The sequence below is a fragment of the Saccopteryx bilineata genome, chromosome 4, assembly GCF_036850765.1.
Source record: "Saccopteryx bilineata isolate mSacBil1 chromosome 4, mSacBil1_pri_phased_curated, whole genome shotgun sequence".
NCBI lineage: Eukaryota > Metazoa > Chordata > Mammalia > Chiroptera > Emballonuridae > Saccopteryx > Saccopteryx bilineata.
Genome location: NC_089493.1, coordinates 194,394,271 through 194,421,759, shown reverse-complemented (window position 1 = coordinate 194,421,759; position 27,489 = coordinate 194,394,271). Strand labels below are relative to the sequence as shown.

General features: G+C 51.7%; 1 protein-coding gene across 2 annotated transcripts in view; it reads right to left on the bottom strand.

The window, feature by feature from the left end:
- Positions 1-18,875, bottom strand: part of CPLX2 (complexin 2) — a 67,212-nt gene extending 48,337 nt beyond the window's left edge. The window contains exons 1-3 of one of the 2 annotated variants that reach the window (XM_066273329.1): positions 18,487-18,875; positions 6,829-6,910; positions 6,407-6,558 (exon numbers count right to left, since the gene is read on the bottom strand). In XM_066273329.1, the coding sequence (XP_066129426.1) occupies positions 6,407-6,414 (8 nt within the window). In that variant the 5' untranslated portion in view covers positions 6,415-6,558; positions 6,829-6,910; positions 18,487-18,875. The remainder of the gene's footprint in view (positions 1-6,406; positions 6,559-6,828; positions 6,911-18,486) is intronic. The other variant, XM_066273330.1, reaches the window with a different exon arrangement.
- Between the last annotated feature and the right edge of the window lie 8,614 nt (positions 18,876-27,489).

The following is a 27,489-nucleotide window of genomic DNA, read 5'->3' as shown; positions in this document are numbered from 1 at the left end:
GCTCCCAAGTTTGCCCTCTTTCTAGAGCGCATCTAAGATCCTGTGATTCCGTTCCAAGGAGACATCTGCTGCGGCGTGACGCCCAGCCTGACAAAGGCATGGCCAGTGTCTCCGAGCCCCCGAGGGGGTGGGGAGCAGCGCCACTACCATCAGCCAAGTCTCTGGCCCAGGCTGACCTCCAGGGTCGGGATCCCTGTGTGCACTGGCATCTGATCACAGAAGAGAGACCCTGTGAGCAGCTGTAGTCACTCCCAGGTCATCATGGACCTCAAATGAGATTCTAAGTGGCCAGGTGACAAGTTCATTCTAAATGATTTGCTTATTAGCATTTGACCTTTATTTTCTATCAGCGTGATTTTTATTTCCTAGTTTCTACTGATTGGAAAAAAATGATGAAAGATAAAAAGTTCAAGCTCATGAAATTCTCTCCACTCCTTTCCCATTTTTCTGGATGTCTTGAGTTAAACCCGCCAATTACGAGGTCCTTCCATGCACTGACCGTGGAGAGTCCCATTATTATCCCTGAAAGCTGGCCCTGGCCGCCTCCACCCTGTCAGCACCCCGAGTGCCACCTTCTGGACCCCTGAGCTCCGCAGCACTCCTGGCTGCGGCCCAGGCTCTGTTCCCCTGCGCCCCACTCATATTTCCAGCCCCTCGTGTTGAGACAGGTTGCAGAACTAGCTCTGGCCAAGGGGATGTACAGAGAGACAACACGTATCGCTTCTACGCTGCAGTATTTAAGAGTTCTTCAATCGCCTTCTTCCTTTGCTTCCCAATGGCGGAGCCAGCCTGGATCCCCGAGTCACAGCCTGGGTCCCCGAGTCACAGCCTAGATCCCCGAGACACAGCCTGGATCCCCGAGTCACAGCCTAGATCCCCGAGGCACAGCCTGGATCCCCGAGTCACAGCCTAGATCCCCGAGACACAGCCTGGATCCCCGAGTCACAGCCTGGATCCCCGAGTCACAGCCTGGATCCCCGAGACACAGCCTGGATCCCCGAGTCACAGCCTGGATCCCCGAGTCACAGCCTAGATCCCCGAGACACAGCCTGGATCCCCGAGTCACAGCCTGGATCCCCGAGTCACAGCCTGGATCCCCGAGTCACAATCTGGAAGGAAGCTGTCTGGAGAGTGGCTGGCCCCACAGCAGACTTCCCACAAGGAAGGAACGAGCCTTCACAGTGTGAAGCCACAGAGGTTCCGGGATTCATTTGTTACTGTTGTATGTAGCCTAGCCATCTTGACAAAGCTGTCCCTACGGGCCCCTCTTTCGTCATGCCACAGTGTCTGCTGTCAAATACCATGATGAGCATGGACGTCGGAAGATGCAGTGGGGACCCGGGGGGGCACAGTTAAAGAGCAGCAGATGAAGACAAATGAGCTTTTATAATGCAGCGCATCCGTGTGGCGAATGGAGGAGATACAGGGGTTGTGGGAGGCCAGGGAAATGGCAGCAAGACAGAGAGAGGGGCAAGCCATGGAGGGCTTCCTGGAGGGAGAGTATTGTATGCTCAGCACAATTTTTACGTTTTTTTCCCCCCTGGTAGTTGACAATATTTAATACATATATTTGAAAAGGGAACACGAGATCATTCTTATAAACAGGAAACCTGTATCATTTCTATAAATAGAAGGTTAGAGTAACGTTGTAGCTAGAGGCTGCTGCTACAACATTATTATTCAGTTGTAGCTAGATGCTGCTGCTAGCTGAAGGCTGGACCTCTGTTGGAAAAGAAGGCCAGCAAGTGCAAGAGAGGCATTAAGGAGATGCTCACCTCCAACTGAGCCTCTCTCCTCGATGCAATCAACTGAGAAGGAAGTAACTCTCACCCAGTGGTATTTAACTCGAGCCTGAATGAACTCTTAAAATGGTCTCATGGACCACTGATGTTGGTGCCCACTCTTTGGAACGCTGCCTCAGCGGGCTCTGCCTGCTCTGAGATCATGTGGCCAGCTGCTGCCCGCCCAGACTTGACCACTGCTGCCTGTGTGGACTTGCCCATTGTTACCTGCCTGGACTTGACTACTGCTGTCCTCCTGGACCTGGCCGCTGCTATCCTCTCGGAGCTGACCGCCACTGCCTACTCCGTACTCACCACACACTATATTCTAGACAGACCAGGGCTGGGGAGCTGCTTTGTTGCAGTGGATGAGCTTGGTTCCAGGTCCCGCCACCTCAGGGAATTCACATGACGAGAAAGATGCAAGAACCATCCTTTCTGAGCGCTTCCTAAGTGGCAGAGGCTGTGTTAGCTGTCGTAGACAGGTTATCTCAGCCTCCCCCCATTTCAGTCATGTATGTACCACCTTCGTGGTTTCTGCCATATCAGTACCATTCACTTACTTAGCATTTTTATTTAAGTTGATTTGCCTTTTAAAAAGCACAGAATTTTATTTTAAAAGAAAATGCTATATTATTGCCATAAATCACAGAGTTTGGTGTGCTACTTATGGTTTTTCTAATGTGCATCAATTGTGAGCTAGTAAAATAATAACTATTCCTCCACGTGCCACCTGAAATCACCATGTACACCATCAATCACCCATGTCCCAGCCTTTGGGAAACACTGCAGTGTCACACATCCCGGAAGAGACGGTTTACAGGTAAGAAGATGGAGGCGCAGATGGCTCCCTGCCCGATGTCCCACAGGCTGAGGGGCTTGGGGCTGAGAGGTGGATCCAGACAGTCCTTCCCCACATGCCTAAGCCCTTTCACCACGAGTGCTTTCCCAATGCATTGCTTTTAAATCCAAAGGATCCTTTAAAAATGAAAGTCGGTGTGGAAATACAATACATAAAACAGATCGAATCGGAGCTTTTTAAATTTAAATGGGCTTGTTGGGTCCAGAGCATCCCTCTGGGGGAATCTCCATTGCCCAGACCTGTCATGGCCCTTGAGAACCTGTCTCAGAAGCCTGGGACTCTGAGGAATGTCATTTCAAACCCACAGTGCACTACCCTGTCTCTTGACTCCCATTTAGTCTGACTTTCCCTGGGAGCCAAACTCCTGAGGGGCAACTTCTGGGTCTGTGTTATCTTTTCTGCCTGGACATCTCTCCTTTGGGCCTTGGGCATGTTGAAATCTTAAAAAGGTCTACCTTGCCCTCTTGAAGTCTGCCACTGACACTATACGCCTTACTCTGACCTAATTATCCATTCAGTGAACACTGATGTCTAACTTGTACCCAGATTTTCAGAGGACACCAGAGGAATAGACGTGCAGTGCCTCTGATAGCTTCCCAGTCCAGCGTGTGACACAGACACACACAGACACAAACGCGAGGAAGGTTTGAGCAGCTGCTGCTCACTGAATCTCATTCTCTCCTCAGTCCCTGCCTCTCTCGGAGGCCGGGCTGCCTTCTGCTGTGAGCAGTGCCCAGGGTGGGACCAGCCAGGGCACCCCGTGGTGCTGGCTGCCTCCTGCTGTGAGCAGCGCCCAGGGTGGGACCAGCCAGGGCACCCCGTGGTGCTGGCTGCCTCCTGCTGTGAGCAGCGCCCAGGGTGGGACCAGTCAGGGAACCCTGTGGTGCTGGCTGCCTCCTGCTGTGAGCAGCGCCCAGGGTGGGACCAGCCGGGGCACCCCGTGGTGCTGGCTGCCTCCTGCTGTGAGCAGCGCCCAGGGTGGGACCAGTCAGGGAACCCTGTGGTGCTGGCTGCCTCCTGTATTGAGATGCAGAGGACTTGTCTAATTCCTCACTCTGGTTCTTGGGTCAGTGTTTCTTGCAGCAACTAATGCCCAGCGTAAGTCTGGAATTAGAAGCATACCTTTACTCAGAGACCCCCCAAGCCCTCATTCCAGCAGGAGGATCAACTTATAACTGTACCAGCATCTACAGTATGAAACGTTGCCTTACTCCTGGCCTTAGTCCGCCTCTCCCCTCATGGTGGAATCTGTGACCCCCCCCAAACCTAGAGACCATCTCCCACCGAAGTGGGTACTTTCAAAGGGTCCTTTTCTGACAGGAAGAGAAGAATCTGTCACTCTAAAATTATGCAGAGATTCTGGTAGAGTTCTAATAAGTTTTAAAGATTCTTAAAGGACAGCCAGCTGTGGTGACCCCTGACCAAGCCAAGATGGCTCTTTTCCTTAGTCCTCTCCTCTCCGAGATGTCTCCATCTTTGGGAGACTCCAGATGTCCCCAGAACATCACCCTTCCGGTCTCCCTTGTGCCGTGAGACAACGTTTAAAAGAAGTTTGAATTCCAGGAAGGCGCTTCTCGGTTGGCCCTAGAATTGGGCCCCTTAGAAAACTCAAATCAGTTCAAGTCAAGCCAAGTCAACTCGGGTCAACTCAACTCAACTCAGCTCAACTTAGCTCAACTCAAGTCAGTTCAACTCGACACATATTTACGGTGTTTCTCTCTTTGCCTATTCCATACGACCCTGAACCAAGCTCCAGTTTTGGAAAAGCTAGGATCCTACAGGTAACAAGACACAATCTTCACTCTCAAGGAGTTGTCTGTTTTGAACATAGATTTCAGACTCAAACTTTTCCTTGACCTGAGCAACCCCTTGCACAGAGGGTTGGGTAAAGAACTTCCTTTTCTTCCTTGGAGACAGCCAAACCAGTAGCCTAACTCTTGGGGTCTACTCCCCCACACTTCTCACACTACCCTCGTAGGGTTGTGTGACTTCAAGACTTCAGATTACATAGTCAGTTGGTCCTGCATCCATGTGGGTCCTGAGTCATCCATCCACCCACCCACCCACCCACCACAGATCTGCACTGAGCACATACTATGTGCCAGATACCTGACAGACATTCTCTCTTTTCATTCTCAGCCATCAGTGTGGATGCAGAATCAGTGTGTGGCCGGCTAGAATTAAACCCATTCCTGGTTTCAAAGCCTGTGCTCTTTCTATCCTCTTCTGCTGTCTTTTAGGACAATTCAGTAGATTTTCTAGTAAAGGATGGAGAACGCTGAATGCTTAAACAGACACATTCTATATGAAGTGAAAAAGTTCATTACTGAATATTTTATATAAGGTAAAATCCCACTTGACCAGTTTATTAGAATTCCTTGAGAAGTGAACTCTATAGGGAGATAAAGGGTGACTTTCACTAAAAGTCTTTGTCAAGTTTCTATCCCCAATCCTATGAATAAAATTGATTCACTATAGAATTAGGCAGAGGTGGGTGGTGAGTGGAAGGGAGTGTATTTTTGCATGGATGGAGAACTGGCTTAGAGACAAGAAAGAGAGGGCAGAGATCAATGGGTGCCTGTTCAAATGGAGAAGTAGTGCTCCCCAGGAATTGGCACTGCTGGCTCTTATATACCACGCGGTGTGCGTGCATTGAACACCCGGTGGGTACAAGTCCTGCATTAAGCATGGGGGACACCCAAACACGCCAGCCCCATCTCCCCTCCCAGAGAGGGCTGAGGAAAGAAGTGCTCGGTGACCTCTCCAAGTCTCAGAGGACAGGAAGCACCCCAGTGGGCTGGGATGGCAGGCAGCCCAGTGGAGATGGAACTGCAGAAGTGGCTGGGGGAAGGGAAAGAGCCCCGGGCAGCAACCAGAAGCTTTGAGTTCACTGACCTGCAGTGTGACACTGGGCAAGTTCTTCCCCTCTGTCTCCCATTTTCCCTCCTATCCAATGAAGGGATCTAGAGGATCATCTGTGTAAATCCCTTCATCTCGGTGATCTCTAAGGATGTGGCGCTTTGGATGAGGAACAATGACTTGAAGTAGGACCTGGTGAAGAGAAAGTCCACTTCCTGTGGCCAAAGTGTCCCCTTCAGTCCCCGCACTGTGATGGGGGGCCACTCACTTTCTCATGCGTGAGCAGTGAGGACGAGGCAGAGAGCCACGAGGTCTGTCTGTGGTGCTGGGGCTCGGAGCCCAGCCTGGAATCCCTCAGTGACATTAGCTGTGAGTGACTCAGCGTCATAAATAGCTCCCATCTGGGTGAGCACCGCTCGCTGCAGTGATCGAGCGATCTCTGTATCCACACACACTCTCTCTGTGCAAATATGTGGCTCACTGTATGCTAAATACGAGGTGGCCCGGAGACGTTCCTCCTCTTAAAAGACTATCTGGTATGAAACTCAAGACTGTTTATTTAAAGACACAAGTTTACAACTCTGCGCGTTGGATTCCTGGTTGTGGGTGGCAGAGAAAAGGCAATGTGGATGGAGGGACGCTGGGTGCGATCTGAGCTGAGGGGCTGCCTGGAAGGGGGGCCGAGGCTGCTCGCTCCACTGTCACCCTCTGTCCGCAGCAGGAGGGCCCGATGGGCGCCACACACAATACTCTTTAGATCCCCGAGCAGGGGTGTGCGTGGGGCGGGGAGTGCTGAGCCACAGTTCCGCAGAGGGAGCACAGGGACTCGGAGTGACAGGAGACCCAGGCTCCAGCACTGTTGCGCCCTGCGCGTGATCTTGGGCAGTTTATTTAATTCACTCACCCATTCATCGAACATGCACCAAGCACCTACAAGATGCAGAGACCGTTTGGAGATGCAGACAAGAAAACGTAGGTCTGAATTCAGGCTTAGCCATCTACCAGCTGTATGTCTGTGGGCAAGTCCTTTCCCCTCTCTGAGCTTCAGTTTCCCATCTGTGAACCGGGGGTAAGAAAGCCAGCTAAGGTGTTTTTTTTTTTTTGTTTTTCTTGCAGGGGAGCATTATTGAAGAAGGTAACAAACACGCAAGGAAATGCATCTCTCTTGTAAATGGCTCTAAAAATGCCCCCTAATGCCATTGCACCACACTGTCCAATCGATCCATCTCATTCACACTCGGGAGTATTCTTGGTGATGGCGGAGGGGAAACGATACGACCCCTACACGGGGCACTGCGCGTGGGGCGACCCCGCGAGTTACCTTACCTTTGCTCTCTGTCCGAGCTGGGATGCAGCGACCTTCAGTCAGTCAGCGGAGCAGATGAGCATGCCAGAGACTCACAGCTTCCTGGGGAGGAGAGAGGGAGTCGGGGTGAGGGGAGAGAACTTCAGGGGGGAGCTGGCATCCTGCACGGGCACTGAGCCTCAGGCCCCACCGAGGCTATGCCCTGGCCCCTCCTGAGGCCACCGCTGGTGCTGTCGGGTCCAGCAAGGGGCCGGCGGGACCTGCTGGGCACCTGGCCCAGCTCCTGGCCCTGCGTCCCCTGCTCTCCTGACACCAGTTGTCCATGTTGGTCACTGGTTCAGGCGATGCTGGTGTCCTACCACTGACCACATCACTTTCTGGCTTAGATGTGACTTCTGACTGGTGACAGTGAATGGAGTTTGCTGTCAGTCATATCTGGGTTGGAACTCTGGCTTGGGAGAAACCCGTTATGTTCCTGTGAGCCACACTTTCCTCACGTGGAAAGTGGGGCTCCCGATAGCACCCCCTGGTACGTTAGGTGTGGTGTGAGTGCTCATTGTCATGGGCGGTGGCGGTGAGTAATGTCTGTGAAGATGTCCACTATGCCGTAGCCCCTCACGACTTAGTGACCTTCCTCTGCCTTTCTCTGGGAGGCACCCAGCATTCCTGAAAGGTGAGCATGGTCTTGTGTGCCTGTTTCCAAAGCCTGGCACGGGGCCTGGCACAAGGCGGGCACCCAGTGCTGTCTGCTGACTGAGCCGTGCCGGACAAGCGTGCTCCCCCACGGTCACTGGGGTTAGTGAAGTCTGTGTCCCACTCCTGCTTTGTAGGTGGGGACACAGTGTGAAGAGAGGAAACAGTGGGCGAGCCGGGAGCCGGAACAGAACCCACAGCCCTCGATCTTTTCACCCCACTGTGGCCAGCGTGTATCTGGGTGGACGCCAAGGCGCTGGCCACGGCAGGGGGCCCCACCACGTGCGCTTGGGGGCCTGCGTGCAGCCTGGCTCCTCCTCCTGAACGGTTTCCTCTTCCTCCCTGCTGGGGTCCTGCTCACTGTGACTCCAGGAAGTGGAGAGTCTGTTTACAGAGGCGAGGACAGAGGACATGGCCCAGGTCACAGAGACGGTCCATGTAAGCAGGGCTTCCAACAGGTCAGCTGACCCCAGGCCTTTTCCTCGGCCGGCAGCCTTCCCGGGGCGCCCGCACCCAACCCGCTAGGTCTCTGCGGCTCCCGGTACTGTTACTTCCTAACACAGTCCCCACTGGCCCCTCCCACTGCTAGAACAGGAGCACGGTGAGGCAGCCCCCCCCCCCCCCCGCCCCTGCCGTGCCTGATGCTCAGCAGGACGTGATAATGATCTGTCCAGGGCACGAATGAATAAGCAATGAGTGGCTGAACGCCTGGGCCAGGCCGTGTTCTAAGTGCCTGTGACTCCGCAGCCGGAGGGCAGGCATGCTCTGTTGTCAGGGAGCTGACAGTCTTTGCATTTAAAGCTAGCAGCTGGATTGAAAACAGGGCAGATGTTACTATTTTCTGGGGAGCCAGAAAATAGTAGGGGAAGTGGGGAGAGAGTAGACGTGGGAGGAGCCTGCTGACTGCCCAGGGAGTGGGCACAGGGGACAAATGGTGGCCTCCCCGGCCTCAGGCAGGGCCACCTGTGCTCTGGGCCCTGTGGCTGCCCTTTCAGACGGCAAGGAGAGAAAGTGGGGTGGTGCCGTTACCTGGTCAATGTCTACCTCCTGCTGAGCCCCAAACAGCTGGCACACTGCCTGGCACAGAGCTGGTATTAAGTACATATTGATCAACGAAGGAAGGGTGGGCAGAAAGCAGGTCAGATGACTCAGGCCTGGAGGCTTGTGGGAATCAAGAGTGTTAAGGACCAGGGTGATCATGACTTACAGTTACACTGAATGGGGCCGTACTGCTTACAGACCCTTTCAGACCACAGCTGCTACTCTCACAGGTGAGCACAGTCCGTGCATGTTTATCACTGAGCACTCTACACAGCGCCGGAGGGGTTCACGTGCACAGCAGGGCGGGGGTGGCACTGTCCACGCAGAACCCACGTGCGAGCCCTCGACGTCCTCAGTCTCTAATGCTCCCATGAGCCCGGCAAGGCCCAGGTCGGAGCTTCCATCGTGCGGAGGACACAGAGGCCCAGAGCCGTCTTGGTCCTGCACTGCTGGAACCTGGTCTCACTCTGGGAGTGAGACGTAAGGAGCCCCCAGCTTAATGGGGATACCCGCAGGACACGGACGGACGGTTAAAACCCTGTGGAGCAGGACGGGCTTTCCCCGGCAGAAGGAGCAGGGTCCACAGAGACGTGGAGGGAGCCTGGTCTCCTCGGGCCTTGGGAGGAGTTTGATTTGGCCCCGGGGAGAAAGTCGGGGGCTGGGAAGTTGTTGAGGCCAGTTATGAGGGGCTTTAGTGAGGTGTGGGCTTTCCTTGCTTTGTGCTCTGGAGAGCTCCTTCTGGGGGCGAGGGCTGGGCGGGGGCTCAGGGGTGGGAGGAGCAGGTTAGCAGGACTTGCTCTTGCTGAGCTTGGGGCAGAGGGAGCATGGACCCAGCCTCCAGGCTCAGAGGGTGTGGAGCGTGGAGCTGCCAGCTTGTGAGCACCAACTCTCCCTTGTGTTGAGCCACCCTGTGGAGCTGGAGGTCCCACCCCAGCTCCCAAGAAGATCATGGTGGCAAGTCCTCTCTCTGCCACAGCCCCAGCCCCAGCTCCAGCCCCAGCGCTAGCCAAGGCTTCTTCCGCCACCGGCTACTCCCAAACTGTGTCCTAGCAACCTGGCAGCCCTCACCTTGGCAACGCCAGCTTCTGCACACTCATGCTCTGGTTGGGCTGCAAGGGAAGGTGGAGCTAGGATGCCTTCTGTCCACCAGACCTGCCCAGGGAACCAGCCCTGGGCAGCTGCAGCCTGTGCCCTAGGGCTCATCAGGGGGAGGCTGGCCAATCAGAGGGGGGAGGTATGTCTGGACGCTGGACAGGACTTTGGGTCAGGCAGGACTCTGAACTCAGGGACTTTCAAGCTGGGTTCTGACCGAATGACCTCAGACAAGTCTCTTCCCCTCCCCGGGCCCCAGTTTTCCCGTCTGTAAAATATGGAGGCTGCATAACACCATCTCTAGAGTCAAATGATATCTTCCCCCCGTTTTTTATCTTTTCTATGGTTATTGGTTGGATGCTGTATTCTGGGCACGGATCTTACATAGTATCAGACTCCAGGGATTTAAATCCTGGTTTAGTTGGATAAGTTCCTTCATGTCTCTGAGCCTAGAAATTTTCCTCTGTAAAAGGAATAGATCTCATGCTATTTCACCCAAAGAGTTATGAGGGTCAGTTGAAATGGTATGAATGAAAGTGCTTTATAATAAGCAAATCAGAAAAAAAACCATAACTGCAGGATTCCATACATTGATGGGACATAAAAGCGAGACTAAGAGACATGGACAGGAGTGTGGTGGTTACGGGGGGTCAGGGGAGGGAAGGAGGGAGAGGGGGAAGGGGAGGGGGAGGGGTACAAAAAAAACTGGATAGAGGGTGATGGAGGACGATCTCTCTTTTGGTGATGGGTATGCAGCAGAACTGAATGACAAGATAACCTGGAAATGTTTTCTTTGAATATATGTACCTTGATTTATTGATGTCACCCCATTAAAATAAAAATTTATTTATAAAAAAAATTAAGTGCTTTATAAGTCACAGAGAGCTATACAGAGGCTACCTGCTTCATCACATGGACTGTACTCAGTAACGACTTGTTGAACCCCTTTTCCACCCTGGCCCCCACTAGCAACCACAGCACGTATTTAGTGAACACTAACTATGTGCCAAGCATTGTACTGAGGGTTTTATATTATCTCATTTTTATCTTCACGACAACCGTGTAAGGTACTTGCAATTATTATTCCCATTTTCCAGATAAACAAGTAGAGGGCCTATCTGGTCATTTATGGAAGGAGCTCAGCCAGGCTCCCTGGCTTCAAAACTCAACCATTTCAAATTCACCGAGGTGGCCACCACCTCAGGCTCTTCTGTCCGTCCTGGGGTTTTCCTCATGCCTCAAGTCAGGGTCTCACTCAGGGTTAGGTAGGCAGAGGTGCTGGCATTTACTGGACATCCTCTCTGTGCCGAGAGTCGATCAGCTTCCCAGGCTTTTCCATGCAGGCAGTCTGCGGGGGGCGCACTGCTACACCGATTCCGACTCAGGGGTCCGGGGTGCAGCTGGGGTCCTGCACGTCTAATAAGCTACCAGGACATGCTGATGTTGCTGGTGCACCTTGGAGGAACTGGGTGCCAGCGGACTTCAAATAGCATCTTACTGGACCCTGGAAACTTGGTCTTCGTAGCCCCAGGGTCACGGGCGGCAGGGACGAAGGCTGGAGAGGCAGTGCACCTTACTCAGGGCCCCACCGCATACGGGTGGGTGTGAACCCAGGCCCGCTTGACATTAGCAGTGCCCGTGGCTGTGGGCCCCCTGGCTCCGTGTTCCCGGCTCAGATGCCGTCTCCACGGCGGAAGCGGGCAGTGGTCTCCGAGGCCCCTACTAGGAACCCTTGCTTACGTTCAGCTTGTCCTGAGCAGACCAGCTCCGAAGCTGGCTCCCAGGAAGTGCCCGTCTCAGGGTCCTGTGCATGGATGACAGCCCATCTGCCTCACCCTCAACCTGGCTCTTTTAGAATCACGCTTTCTTTGAGAGTTTTGATATTTTATTTATCATGGATTATGTTGCACTAATTTGGTTTTAACTCTAACAGATATTTACCTTGACGACTGAGTTTTCGGTGCCTTCTTACATTTTGCACCAGGGGGCAGGTGCCTCTCTTTCCTACCCACCCCCACCCCCAGCTGCGGCCAGCCCTGTGTCTCTTCCCGCCCCCTCCTGCCTCGCCGCGTCACGATGCTGCCTGCGCTGTGGTGCCCAGGGGCCTGCCAGGAAGCCAGCCTGCTGATGGGTTTACTGCCCAGCAGGGGAACCCCTCACTGTTTGCCCTTTGGCTAACCTACTGTGGAGATGCATCAGGGACTGTGGGCCTGAAGGGGGTCCAGGGAATTACTCTGACCTGAGCTTTGCCCCTCAGGCCCTTTATCAGTGGGGTGACCAAGGAAATGCCAACCACAATTATGCCAGCCTCTGCTTCACGGCCCTGCCTGCTCTGGTCCCCGTCAGTCTCTCTGTCCTCATCTCTATCATCCTCTCCCTCACTCAATTTCTGTCCCGCAACCCGTCAGATGGCTTCCTACCCCAGGACCTTTGCACTTTCCACTTGGACACTCGTCCCACGGCAAGCAGCGTCTTCCATCCAGATGTCAGCTTCTGTGCCTCTTTCTTCAGGTCTCCCTTGCCTGCCTTACGTAAACAGCCACCACACTCCCTAGCACACCCTCTTTTTAATTTCCTTTTCAGCTCTTATATAACTTGGCGGAATTCTTTGTTTACTTGCTGTTTTCTGCCTACCCACTAGAACGTGAGCTCAGTGAGAGCACAGACTGTGTCTTATTCATTTTCTCTCCAGCTCCTAAAATAGCCACCGGCCCATCGGAGGTGCTCGGTGAGTATTAAGGAATTAATGAGCACACCCGGGCTTTCGGTTTCCATATTTGTGAGATGGGCTGACAACCCTAACCCTGTACTGTCAGAATCAAAAGCAGAATGACCCAGTGGGGCCAGCAGTCTACTCTCAGTTTATAGATGACAAACTTGAAGTTCAGAGACATGGTGGGACTTGTCCGAGGTCATCCAGCCGGGAAGTGCCAGGACTGGTGTGCTCTCCGGCGTGGAGGAGCCCCTGGCCCCGCGCCCTGCTCCGGGTGGGCACTGGCACGCTGAAGGCCGGGCCTGGCTCCCTCTGAGTCTCTTGCCATCTGCTGGTGGAACTGCAAGACCCTCCTTGCCCGCCCGGCTGTCACCGCCTCCTGACCAGGACTCCTAATGGCTGGCTTTCGTGCAGCACAGAGGCCTGCCTCTGGCAAACGTGGAGGTAGATTTTCTCTGCGTTGGCAATTGCCACGCGGGCTGGGGAGCGGTTCTCTTCTTCCAGGCACTTTACCAAGATCCACCTCTGAACCCTTTGTGGCAACGCTTGTTGCAGCCCGATGGGGTGTTGGCCGGGGGGGGGGGGCGGTGTGGGTGGCAGTGTTGTTGGTCACAGAAGCCGGAGTTCAGAACGGCTGGAGCTCCCCCTGGGCAGCGTCTCTAAGAGTTTGGTTTATTTTTTCCCCCGAGAGAGGTTTCACCACATTCCAGAATGCACTCACTTTCTTGAGGACTCGAGGTTTCTGACTTTACCTGCCCTCTGTGGCCACTGATTCAGCGATAAGTTTCACAAACATTCACTGAGAATATCTTGGGTATTCTCCTCACCCTCAGGGGCAACGGAGAACAGACAGGTCCTGCCCTTGCTCCCTCCAGTGTTGGGTCAGAAGGGGGACAGATGCACGGTGGTCTTGACAGTGACCGTCTATGTGACTGGGTAGGATTGTGTCCTTCTTTTTTTTTTTTTTTTTTAATTTTATTTATTCATTTTAGAGATCAGAGAGAGAGAGAGAGAGAGGAGAGAGAGGAGAGAGAGAGAGGAGAGAGAGACAGGGGGGAGGAGCTGGAAGCATCAACTCCCATATGTGCCTTGACCAGGCAAGCCCAGGGTTCGAACCAGCGACCTCAGCATTTCCAGGTCGACGCTTTATCCACTGCGCCACCACAGGTCAGGCTGTGTCCTTCTTTGGGTCTTTGGGTTTTAGCTTCCTCTCCGCCCCGGTTCCTCCTTAAAAGCCTGTGACGGTCCCTTGGTGTTTACAGAGCAGGGTGGGCATTCTGGCCTGGTCTGCCAGGCCCTCAGCCCCGGCGCTATCGACCCTTTACAGCGCATGCTCCCCACTCCTCCGACCCCCTCTGCTCTGTTTTTATTGAACAGACAGGTCACCTTCTAGGTACTGGGAACTACGAGATTCACAAATTTCAACTGTTTTTTTTTACATTCAATATCATTTTGTATTCATTTCAGTATACAGCATAGTTGTTAGACAATCATATACTTTGCCAAGGGGTCCCCCCGATATTTCAAGTACGCACCTGGCGCCATAGAGAGAATTTTAACTTGTTTAATCGTCGCAGGAACCCCTTGAAATAAGTATTATGGTTCTCATACTCTCCAGTTTAAAGACGAGGACACAGACACAGAGAGAGAGGTAAGGAACTTGCCTACGTCCATACAGTTGCTAAGTGACATGGCGGAGGTTTGAACCCAGGCAGCTTGGCCACCGGGCCACGCCCTCTACTGCTGCTATGTTGCCTCTCTGTCTGTTCTGGGCACTGGCCCTATTCTCTCCTTTTAAAGGTACAGTTCAACAGCCATGCACACTTCCATGAAGGCTTCCACGGTGCCTCCCAGTGTGAATGAATTCCTCTTGTCTGTGCTCCCACAATGCCTTGCACGTCCCTCCCCATGGCAGCCTTTCCCTTGGGGTAATGCTGTCCTGTTTGTGCTCTGTCTCCTTTGCTGGATGCTGAGCACCTGGGTAGGAGGGGGCAGGCTGTGTCATGCCCTTTCTGCCACTCTGTGCCCAGCCAAGCACCCCATCCATTTATTCTTCAGGGGGTAACCAGAGGCGTCTTTTAAAAACAAAACCAGTTTTAATCACTCCCCGGCTTGAAACCATCCAGTGAACACTCATTGAACTTGAACTTAGAGTAAAAGCCCAGGTGCTGGCTGCGGCCGAGGGGCTGCTGCACGGTCTGGTCCCTTGTTTGTCGCCACACTCCCTGTCGCACGCTCTGCTCTGGCCACACTGACCTCATGTTGCCTGTCCCCAGACAGTCCAGGCTCACCCTGGGGGTCTCTGCCAGAGCTGTTTCCTCTGCCTGGAACATTCCGCCTCACACCCTCTCATGACTGACTGACTTGTTGTTTGAACCTCAGGTCCATGTCACCATTTCAGACAGACCTTCCCTCTTTGTCTGTCTGCTGCCATGGTTTTTCATATTCACTTTTTAATTGTTATTAATGACTTGTGCCTACCGCAAATCTGTAAGACCCAAGGAGCAAGGATCTGCAGTGTCTCATTCAGTACCTGAACAGTACCCAACACACAATAGCCAGCCACTCAGCAAGTTAGTGTTGGAGGAAGAGTGAGTGTTCATTAAGAGCCCTCTGGGATCCTACCTATTACTGTTCAACTAGTCCCAGATAATTATAATATAATATAATATAATATAATATAATATAATATAATATAATATCTCTAAATTGGTTTCATCTCAGGTTAAAAGCTGGGATGATTTCACAAGCTGAAATTCCCTGTCTTTATCACCTTTTCCTTTCTTCCCTGCACCCATACTCCCAGAGGTAAGGCAATATTATTGACCATTCTTTACTGACTTCTCTTCACCAGGAAAACTCAGAACTCTTTACATGTGTTTTAATCTGTCCACCTCTGACTCAAAGAAACTTGTGAGACCCTGCCTTCCCCACTCTGCAAGCAGGGACATCCCTGATGAGGGAAAGTGAGGACTTGCAAAGTGGTCAGATCCTGATGGAGGCACACACACCCGTCCCCACTGACACGTTTCATTGGCAGCAGGAGATGCTTCGTGCTCCAGAGAGGTACGGGAGCTCTGAGTCCTGCCAAGGCCTAGGCCAACCACAACTCATGCAACACCTCCAAGGAGGGTCCCGTAGCTGAGAGGCGAGTGCAGCCAAAGTCAGGGCAAATGGGAAGAGGGAGGCTTCACACACGTCTGACAAAAACCCATGGAAATGAGATCTGGGGTCCAAGTGCAGAGCCTTTGCTCACGAGAACCAGGGGCCAGCCAGACACTTGCCCAGCAGCCAGATACAGGTAACCACAGACATCAGCTTGTTCCTTCAAAAGCATACGGAAAGGAACTGTGTTAAATCACCAAACCAACTACCATATGTTGGGCAACCTCTTGGGAACCAGCAAGGGCATTTCTTGCCCCACACCCTCTCTTCCTTCCAGAAGGATATGGCATCCCAGTTTTATGGGCTGAGCAACTCTAAGGTCTAATCTTCCAGGCAGAATGGTGCACTAAAAAGAACTCTGGATTACAGGCTCAAAGATCTTGGCTTTGGTCTCAGCACTATGGAGCTTTGGGGAAAATTTTTTTTTTTCATTTCTGACCCTTGTCTCCTCATCTATAAAATGGGGCCATTGGGTTTGGTGATTTCCAAATCATTACATTAGGCTTTCTATTCTTATGAGATTATGGCTCAGATTACTTGGAAAGGGAAGCTCTTTTTCTTTTTCTTCATGTGGCTCAATTTGTCTTTTGGTCAGCCTTGCAAATAGTCACTGGCCTCTCGCCACAGTGTAGGTAGGAGAGAGAAACCATTTTTGTCTAGCCTGTTGAAGGTTGATATGCTCCTTGTTTCTTTCTGAAATAGTTTCTCTGATGCATGTGGTTCATCGCCATAGTGTGGCCTCTCTCAAAACTTTCTGCTAAGAACAGGAATGTTCTGAACAGATCAAGGAAGGAAAGTCATGATTTGAGTTAGTGGAACATTTGAATGGTAAAAGTTGGCATTGATGTTAAAAAATCATTCTGCACTGAATGATAGGATGTCTTGGGTTTGCTTCAAAATAAGTCTGTGTGTGTGTGTGTGTGTGTGTGTGTGTGATGGGAATGGGTGTGGCTATAGGAGAAACAAAATTAGACAATTGTTGAAGCTGGATGATGGACATGTGGGGGTTTCTTATACTATTGTCTCTATTTAACAAATACGTTTGAAATATTTCATCACAGAAGGCCCTTTGGAGACTGGCTCTGGCCAGTCTTCCTCTCCACTCTCATTCCGTAGTCCCCATCTCAGGGCCCCTCTGGCACAGTGACGTCACCCTGGTGGCTGAGATTTCACACCGTTAGGCCTTTCCACACAGTTCCATCTGTCCTGAGCACTCTTCCTCGTCTCTCCCCACAGTTAGTATACTCAGAGCACTACCACAGCCTAGTGCAGCTGTTTTCCTTTCGGCTTCCTCTGCTGGTCTGTGTCCTCCTCAGGACACTGCTCTGTCTCCCTCCTGCACAGCCAGTGCCTGACACATAACAGGTCCTAGGCAGGTTTACAAAGGGAATAATAGCAGGAATGGTGGCTACCTTTTTTTTTTTTTTGAGCACTTACTATGTGCCAGGCACTGCTCTAATCTCATTACACAGGATTTTTATTAAATCCTCACAAGTGGGTACTATTAACCTGTCTTCTTTGAAGGTCACTTGCCCAAGGTCATGAGCTGGTAACAAAGCTGACTTTGGACTCAGAATGGAAACCACTCAGCTCTTCTCCATGCAACTGGGATTTTAAAAGACTTTCTTATGAATGTTTCACAACAGGCCCAGGATTTTGGGAGCCTGGCCTTTAGGCCCAGTTCTACTACTAAATTGCTGCATGACCTTGGGCACACATCACCTCTGCCCCCAAGGCTGGGTTTCCCAGTGACACTATCAACCAGCAGAACGGTCATGTGATCCCAGGGTTCTCCCAGCTTCAGCTCCCAGGGAAAAGGTTTCCACTTCCACGTTTGGTTTTCTGCCACTGAACTTGCTTTTCTCTGTTTGGAAACCTCTCGGCTGGCTTCTCACACTTCTTCAATCTCTTTTCTTGCTAATTGCAACCTCCAGGAGTCAAGCCTGTGCATACCCGGCTGTCTGCTCCCCTCACCCTCTTCCTTCCTAGTGGCTTCACTCCGGAGGAGGCCCGGGAGGAACCCTGGGCAGGAGGGAGGGGGAGCGTGTTGCTGCCCCATTTGTGTGGCTTCCCCGTGGTTCCTCAGCCCCCTCCCCCCGCGTCAGGAAACTCAGCCTGACACTTTCTAGGGATGTTCTGAGGACAGCCTGAGTCAGTGGTTGCAGCTGCCAGCCTGGAGCATCTGTGTTAGCTAGGGTCTTGGAAGGAAGTCCGTGGTCCTGACTCCGAGGGAGGCGGGAGTATGGAGGGAAGGGGGGCTGCAGTCACCTCCCACCTAGCCGAGGTCCAGCAGCCCCCCGTTGGAGCGCAGGACCCTCTACCTCTATCTCTCCTCCCACTGTCTTTCTGTCTCCCAGCTGGGACCTGCCGTTGCACAGCCAGGCCTTGGTCAACTGCAGACCCAAGAGCGTTTGCGAGTAGGCCCCCCTCCCTAGCTCGCCCCTGACACCGTCCTGGAGGAAGCCGGGGTCCCCCGGCGATGCAGACACGCACCCTCAAGGAGTGCAGGGGGCACCAGCCGCTGGGCTTTGTTCGCGGGCGGCAGGAGCTGTCCGCCGCCGCGGTGCTGACGCGCGGAGCGGACCCCGGGGGCGAGGGATTGTCCTCGGCGGCCGCAGCGCCGAGCCCGGCCCGAGGGAGGAGAGAAGCCGGCCGCGCAGCTGCTGCTCGCCCGTGCAGTGCGGTGCGGTGCGGGCTGGGCCGGGCCGGGCCGGGCTGGGAGAGGACCAGCTCGGGCGCGGGCGGGAGTGGGAGCGGTCTCCGCGGCGGCGCCCTTCGCCTCGCCCCGGAAGCGCCGGCTGCAGGAGCTGCCGGGGGAAGGAAGGAAGGAAGGAAGGAGGGAAGGAAGGAGGGCCGGAGGGAGCCGCCCGCAGGGAGACCCGCCGCGCGGGGCCTACGGCCAGGGTGCTGCGGGAACCGGCCCGCGGAGGGAGCCGGCGGCTCCGCGGCGGACAGAGGCGCGCGTCCTACGAACCTGTTGGCGGTGGCAGCTCCTCCGTGGCCGACCTGGGCGCCCGGACCGGACCGAGATGCTGGCTGGCGCGCCTCTCCCTCCTTCTGGCTGGACTCCCCGGCAGAGGCACTCCCTCCTGCCTGGGCTAGCACCTGGGCTTGCGGGGGGCGCCGACCCCCTCTCCGTCCGCCCCAGTGGCAGCTGGGGTGCAGGGCACAGAGCCAGGAGGCCTTCCCCAAGGGCAGACCCGCTCCCGGGGAGACCCAGCTTCCCGAGCGAGGAGGCGGGGCTGGAGACGGGGAGGAGAGAGGGCGCCGGCGGAGGTGTCTGTGACACCGAGAGGGAGACGTGGGGGAGATCCCCGTGCAGTCAGTTCTGCCCGGAACTTGGGGGCCGGAGGGTCCTGTTACCTACAGGACAAAGGGCATTCATTCTGCCTTGGAAATAGCTCTCCCTCCCTCTCCATTTTCGTGGCCAGTAACCAGGTGCAGGTCTTGTACCTGCTCTGTTGCCACCTCTCACGGGTCTGGCTGCCTCCAGTACCTGGTTCCTGTCCATCACCCAGCATGCCCTGGGGAGAGCTTTCTACACCCTTCCGTATGAAGGGTGCATCTGGAAGAAGATGCAGTCTTTGACCCTTTGCAGGAAGACCCAGGGCCTCCTCTCCAACTGTGTTATCAGGACAGGTGACCTGCCCACGCATTCTGAACAGGTTCGCCTTCACCCCAGTGCCTTAGCACCTGCGGCTCCTTTTGGCCGGAATGTTCTTTCTACCTTGCTACTCATGCTTTATCTTCAAGTTAGAGTGTCTCTTCATTCACTTGAAAATTTCCCTGATCCCCAAGGCACAGCCAAGCGCTCCTTCCTCCAAGCTTTCCCTACTTTGCATCCCTCACTGGACTTCTTATCACACTGTGTTATATTTATGCACACATTCTCCGTTATCAGGCTCATACAAACTGATTTTTCTCTGTATCTCCATCTCCTAGCGTGGTGACTGACACACAATAGATGTTGAATTACATCTGCTGAACGAATGTACATGCTGGAAGCAGAGGTCAAAATACTTCCTTTCCTCACGGGATTGTTCATTTGTTTTCTATAGATATGTTTCACCCCAATGTGCAGAGCCCCACACGGCAGCGCCTGCCTCAGCCCTTTGCCTCCTCATCGCCGACTCCCCCCTGTCTCAGAATTCTTCCTGCAGTGGCCTCCACTTTGTACCAAGCTGCTTTTTAAAAATTAAAAAAAATATATAGATAGATTTTTGCTGTTTTCTCTAGTTGGGACCCTTATAACCTTGATGTTTACATGGATGAATCTTTCTTGTCCTTTGGATTTGGGCTCAAGGGTCATCTCCTAAGGAGGCCTTCTCTGACCACTCTAATAGAATATTTGCTTCCCCAACTAGTCTATCACATTGCCCAGGCCATTTTCCTTAGTAACTATTACTCTTTGAAATTATTTTCATGTGCGTGTTTAGTTGTTTGTCCCTGGATTTCCCTCAGCCGGGTTGAAGCTCTCCAGGGGCCGGACCATGCCTATCCTGCTCACTGCAATGTTCTCCGTGGTTAGCATTCTGAGAGGAACTTACATCACCGCATCCAGAATCGCCTTCTCCCTGGCAACGCCGGGGCTGTTGTGCAGGTCACGGTGGAATCCTCTGTTAGGTAGAAATCAACCAAGAATGTGTGAGGTAAGAGGGTCACATTAACATTCCATGGGACAGCAAAGAGAGGAAGTGGAGGGCCGCAGGTCTGAGGCTGTGAGATGCCAGGCCTGAGTCACCGCCCCTTTCCCTACCTACCAGATGGCAAAACCCCAGCACCGGCTCACTTCCCACCATGCAAAGCACGTTCGTGTCCACAGTCGCATTTGATATTTGTCACAACCTTATGCAGTAGGTGTTGGTCTCCCCAACACTGAAAGCGTCTGAGGCCAAGAGAGGCAAACTGACCTGACCAAGGCCACACAGCTTGTGAGAGACGGGGCTCCCCCCCGGGCACTGTGCTGCAGGCTGAGGACCTAGAACTCCGACATAGCTCCTGCCTGCCGGGATCTCACATCAGTAAGAGACACTGGCACAGAAACGCTGGATTAAATACAATTTGATGAATGCTCAGCGGTGATTCTCACCCTGGGGATGGGCGGCTGAGCAAGAAACGGATAGGCTGCCAGGGTCAGGATAAATTGAAATTCTTTTCAATAACAATTATAATTTGTTCAGCGCTTTCCAGATGTCAGATACTATAGAGCTTTTCGAGTACTGTGTCTCAGACAATCATTTCTGCTTACTTCTATCCCCGTTTCACAGAGTGAACAGAACCTCATGGAGGTTAAGTAACTTGGTCAAGGTCATGAGGCTGGTAAATAGCTGAGCTGGGACTTCACCTGACTTTGTCTGACCCGAAGCCTGAGATCTAAACCGTTACATGCCCCAGACCTACTGAATCTGAGTGCCTGGTCCGCAGGAAGGGGACTGGGATTGGACGATGATGCTGAGGCCGTTCTATTCTAGTTTCACCCCCTATTGAGAGGCACTCGTGGTGAGCGAGCTGTGAGTGGAGAGGAAGGAGGGATGAATGCAGCCCGTGGGGAGGGCTCAGAGAAGGTCGAAGTTAGATCTTGAAGGATGAAGTGGGAGTTTCCAGGCAGACAAGTGGAGAGTATTTCAGACAGAGGAAACGACACTCAAGGACCTTGGGGTGTGGAGATGCAGGGGCTGTCAGTGGACAGGGGTTTGGCGTGGACGGGGTGGAAGGCTGATGGGAGGGATGGGGGTGGGAAACGAGGCTGGAGTTCAGTTTAGACCTGGCGGTGTGCCTCTATCCTGCAGGCAGTGCAGAGCCACCGAAAGGCAATGACAGCTGTGCATTGAAAACTGCCACTGTCACCTTGCTCCTCCCACAGTAGCAACCCGGGCTCAGTCCTTTACAATCCTGCACAGTGCTTTCTACCGGCAGAAGTATCCCTCTGGGGTGGGGTGAACCCGAAGCCCCATGAGGGCAGCGTGGCTGTGGGCTTGTTCTAGCAGATGACCCAGAGCGATGGGGGGACTCGGTGTGTGTGGAAGAGGATGAAATGGAAGGAGTCCAGCATGGAGGCTGCTTCAGTAAATCCAGTAAGAGAGAAGGGAGGAGAAGCACCACTTACTCTGAGTTCTTTATTTATTTATTTATTTTTTATTTTTTATTCATTTTAGAAAGAAGAGAGAGAGAGAGAAGGGGGGAGGAGCAGGAAGCATCAACTCCCATATGTGCCTTGACCAGGCAAGCCCAGGGTTTCGAACCAGCGACCTCAGCATTTCCAGGTCGACGCTTTATCCACTGCGCCACCACAGGTCAGGCCACTCTGAGTTCTTTGAACCGCTGACTCCAGAAGTAAAAGCCTGTGGCCCCTTACCTCTGAACACCTGGGGGAGACTGGAGTTCAGCTGTTTAAACGGCTGCTGAGTAATTACCACACTTTTACTTTCCGACATACAGAAAAGCATATTGTCACGCAGGCAGCCACAACCCCGCCAAACCAGGATTTCCGCCGTTGTGTGCACTTTATGTCTTTTGGCTCCTGAATCTGGGTCCTGATGGTCTCTATTATGTGGCTGCTACATTATATGCCATCATTGGTTTCAGTGTTTTCAAGGGCAATCACTATGCTAATGAAACTCGGTCTTGGCTCAAGAACTAAAATCTACCTTCTGTTTCTCCACCCCTCTGGGAAAGTCCACATGGACCCTAATAATGGTTAGCTTACGGATGGCTGACTTGTATCTTGTATCAGGGCCCCTTTAAACCCTTGACATGCATGAACCCTTGGAGGTAGGTATTATTCGTATCTGCAATTTACAGATGAAGAAAAAAAGAAGTCGAGGGACTTGTCCAAGCAGAGACAGAAGCAGTCTTCAAACCCCGACTATTGATTGGAGTCTGCATGCTCCAATATTATATTATACCTGAGGTCTTCCATAGAAAGTCCTTGCATTTCTCCCAAACCTCTAGGAGCCTGGACTACACATAATAATTCTCTCTCGGAGAGTCTCAGTTTCCTCTCCTGTGAAGTGGGGATGAGAGATAGCTAACAAGGCGGGTTGTTGAGGAAAGTAAATGGAGGAACACATGAAGGTATCTGAATAGTGTTGGTTCCTCTCCCGGTCTTCCTCAACCGGACCAGTGGTTCTACATCCGCCCAGCTGCTTGGGTCACAAACCCATAGGCTACTGTGGAATTCTTCCTTTCCTTCAGCACCCGGTCCTTTAGCAGGTTAATTAAGCTCTTCTATCGAAATACATCTGCAATTAGGTGCTTCTGTCCCTCTCCACCACATCCCTTCTTGTCCACACGCTCTCCTAGCTGGGTTGCTACAGTAGCTTCTCGCCCAGTCTCTCTGGTTCTACTCTTGCTCCCCAAGGTGATTAAAACGAAACGAAACAACAGAAAAGAACTCTAATTATGTGAACCGTTTCCACAAAGCGAGCACGACTGTGCAGCCAGCACCCGGACAGTGCAGAGGAGGATGGCGCATCTCTGTCAGGACACCCCAGTTGTCATTCGCCCCCCACTCCTCCTCAGAGGCAGCCACAGTTCTGACGGCTGACACTGCAGATCAATGCTGCCGATTTAAGAAATCATATACAGTATGTATGCTTCAGTGTTGGGCTTCTTTTGCTCAGTATCATGTTTGTGAGAGTCATTTATTTTGTTGCCCGAGTCAGCAATGTTTTACTTTTCATTGCTGTGTAGTACTTCAGGATGTGACTTTCTCAAATTTTTGATGGATTTTTTGGGTTTCCAAATTTTGTGTAGATCTTTCTCTACATATGTGTAAGAGATTTTTGCTGCTTGTATTCCCAGGAGTGAAATAAATGGGTAAGGTATGCATATATTCAGCTTAAGTAGATAGTTCTAAAAAGTATGGGTACCAATTTACACTCCCACAAGCTGTGTACGAGAGTTCTAGTTGCTCCGCATCTTCACCGACACTTGGTACTGTCAGCATATTTTTACTTTTAGCCAATTTATATATGTAGTGAGTATGTAGTGGTTTTAATTTGAATTTCCCTGATGACTAATGAAGGACTTTTCCATATATATATTTTTAAAGATTTATTTATTGATTTTACAGAGAGAGAAGGGGTGGGAGAACAAGAAGTATCAACTTATAGTGACTTCACTTTAGTTGTTCATTGGTTGCTTGTCATATGTGCCTTGACTGGGCATGCCCAGGGCTTTAAACCAATGACCTCAGTGTTCCAGGTTCACAGTCTATCCCAGGGGTCCCCAAACTTTTTACACAGGGGGCCAGTTCACTGTCCCTCAGACCATTGGAAGGCCGGACTATAAAAAAAAACTATGAACAAATCCCTATGCACACTGCACATATCTTATTTTAAAGTAAAAAAAACAAAACGGGAACAAATACAATATTTAAAATAAAGAACAAGTAAATTTAAATCAACAAACTGACCATTATTTCAATGGGAACTATGGGCCTGCCTTTGGCTAATGAGATGGTCAATGTGCTCCTCTCACTGACCACCAAAGAAAGAGGTGCCTCTTCCGGAAGTGCAGCGGGGGCTGGATAAATGGCCTCAGGGGGCTGCATGCAGCCCATGGGCAGTAGTTTGAGGACCCCTGGTCTATCCACTGCACCACCACAGGGCAGGCACTTTTACATATGTTTAATGACTATTTGGAAAACTTCTTTTCTGAATTGCTTGCTCATAATTTTTGTCAAATTTTCTTTTTATAAATTTTATTTAGAAAATTAAATTTAATGAGGTGACATTGATCAATAAGAGTCTATAGGTTTCCGGTAAACATTTCTATAGTATTTGAATTGTTGACTGTGTTGTGTGCCCACCATCCAAAGTCAAATCATTTTCCGTCACCGTATATTTGTCCCTCTTTACCCCCCTCCCCCTAACCCTCTCCCCTTCGTAATCATTTCACTTTTATCTATGTCCCTAAGTCTCATTTTTATATCCTGCCTATGTGTGTTGTCAGTTTTTCTATTGTGACATCTGTCGTTTTCTTACTGATTTGTAGGAATTCTTTATCTATTCTATATAGGAACCCTCTGAGATACTGATGTATATATATATCATATATTATATTCCAGCTCATGGTTGTCCTTTTCCTCTGTTGATGGTGTCTTTTGACAAACAATATTTTTATTTTATAGTGGTTCAATTTATTACTTTTTTTGTGGTTAGTGCTTTTTGTGTTCTTTTTAAGAAATTGTGCCTATCCAACATCATGAAGACATTCTCCTTGTTATCTTTTAGAATCTGTATTGTTTTACCTTTTATATTTATATTTACAGTTCACATAGGATTTATTTTAGTGTATGGAATGACGTGTAGGGTTTAAGATTTCTTTTTTTGACTATATGGCTGTAATAGTGACACAGCACCATTTATTGAAAGAAAGGCCACTTTCCTCGCACTATTCTGCACGTCATCTCGGTCACCAATCGTGTCCATATCTGTCTGAGTCCAGTGTGGCTTCTACAAGTATGAACATTATTTGCCTCCTAAAATTCTAACAGAATCTTCTCTCCCCAAATGTCTTCTCAGGGAAGGATGAGGTTGAAGGGTTCACATGGTCTGACCCCACCTGTCCTTCCAGTCTTATGTCTGACCACTCTCTGTTACCCCTCACACCAGCCAGGGTCCCCCTTTTACCCCTTGAGCTCACACCATGCATGCCTAGCATGGGGCCTTAGATGACTGCTCCTCGGGAGTCAGGACCCTGGACAAATGTCCCCTCCGAGGGGACTCACCTGGCCACATTCTCTAAAATAGGTCCTTTTCCATCCCCCAGTACCCGTTATGTGGTTACCTTGTTTCATTTTTGATGACACTTGCTGCATTTATTTATTTATTTATTTTTGTATTTTTCTGAAGCTGGAAACAGGGAGAGACAGTCAGACAGACTCCCGCATGCGCCCAATCAGGATCCACCTGGCACACCCACCAGGGGCGACGCTCTGCCCACCAGGGGGTGATGCTCTGCCGCGACCAGAGCCACTCTGCCCCGCCTGGGGCAGAGGCCAAGGAGCCATCCCCAGCGCCCGGGCCATCTTTGCTCCAATGGAGCCTTGGCTGCGGGAGGGGAAGAGAGAGACAGAGAGGAAGGGGGGGTGGAGAAACAAATGGGCGCTTCTCCTATGTTCCCTGGCCGGGAATTGAACCCCGGTCCCCCGCACGCCAGGCCAACGCTCTACCGCTGAGCCAACCGGCCAGGGCAACACTTGCTGCTTTTAAAAACATTTATGTTTGTTACTTTCTGTTTCTCTCAGGAGAATGTACTCTCAGTGAGAGCCAGGGCCACGGCAGTTGTGTTACTCTCTGTACCCACAGTGCCAGGAAACGCGACTCCATGAATGTTCGTTGAATCGGCGAGAACGCCACCTTCCCCACTGTGTTCTCTGTCATCTGGCTCTAGCGTCAGTACAGTGTGCAGCACCTCAAAAATGACAGTGCTATGTGACACACTGAATAGGGGGTAGGCAATTTCCAACATTATCAATTTCACACTTGACTTGTTTTCCTATTTTTTTTTAAATTGGTGTTCTTAAATCCCAGTTGTCATTATTTCAGCAAATCAATTTTTATTAATTTTTTTGAGGAAAAAACAAGGAAAATGATATTTTTTGAACATTTGTTATATCTCATTTAGTTCTCAAAACAACCCTCGGAAGGGCCGGGTGACCAGGCCCGGTTCACAGATAAAGCGTCAGGACTCAGAGAGGCACGTCTAGGAAGAGCTCACAGAAGCAGTTCCATCCGATTGCACGAGGGTCACTCTGGTGGGGCTGGGTCAGACCCCTATCAGCGCATTGCACGTGCCACCACAGCCCGTGCCACAGAGGCATTTGTCCGAGGGCTCACATAATGGCTTTGGAGCATAGGGCTTGAGTTCTAGGCCTGGTCTTACCCCTTGCTGACTTGGTGACATTGGACAAACCCCATAAAGCCATATAAATAAAATGGGAATAAAATAGAATCTATTTGAGGGTGGGGGATTCTTGAAAGGATTCAATGTTAACATGCCTGTGAAATGCTTGCATATAAAGAGAGCTCCGTGAGTGTTGGCCGGTATTGTTATTGCTGCTGTTTTCTGTAGTAGTTCAGTTTGCTCTTCTGAGAAGTTGCTGAGGATTTGCAGTAGGAGGTCAGGTGTTCAGAGGCAGTCAGTGGACAGCTTCACGGTCGTGTGCAAACGCCTTCAAGCCAGCATCCTGGACAGTGCGCCTCTTCTGAGGGCAAAGACCATGCGTTGGTGTGTCTCCACTTCCTTGTACAGAGAAAGGGGACAGGCTCAGAGAGGTGGAGTGACGTGTCCCAAGCCACAGAGCTTGGATTCAAACCCAAATCCATTTGACTTTTTGAGCTTTGTATGATTTAAGTCCTGAAGATGCTGGCCCCCTCTCCTGGGATCTGAAATCAGGGCCCCTGCCCTCTCCATTGTGTCTGCCCCGAGGGTACAGCAAATCCACGGCTAATTCCCAAACCTCACTGGAGGCTAATGACCACATTCATCTATCTCCCCACCAAGCTGCTTCTCCCGGTGATGGACAGGAGGCCCGGCTGGCCAGGGCCAGCAGCTTCTCTGGGTGCTGTCTGGCTGGGGTCGGGAATGTCCTCAGGCCTGAGTGGGAGGCAGAGTCCTACAGAGAAAACAGCAGAGAACCAGACTCCGGCTCACTGTCGAGGGGAGGCCCCCCGGGGCTGAGGACAGCGGTGTCCCCGGCTGCCCGGGGCAACCAAGAGACAGAGAATTTGTCAGCATTTGTCCAGTCCCGGAGACCAGAGAGGAAGGACTTTCTGGCCTGTCTCCCGTATGCAAAGCAGAGACAGAGACATCTGTGTTGCAGGGTCCTTGTGAATATTCAATGATACGATGTATTTGTAACAGCGAACATAGCCTGTTTCTGTCTCCTTGTCGGCTGAGGCCGGAAATAAGATAGAAGTGCCAATACCCTCAGGCCGAGTGAGGTAGCAGTCCACCCAGGAAGGGTATA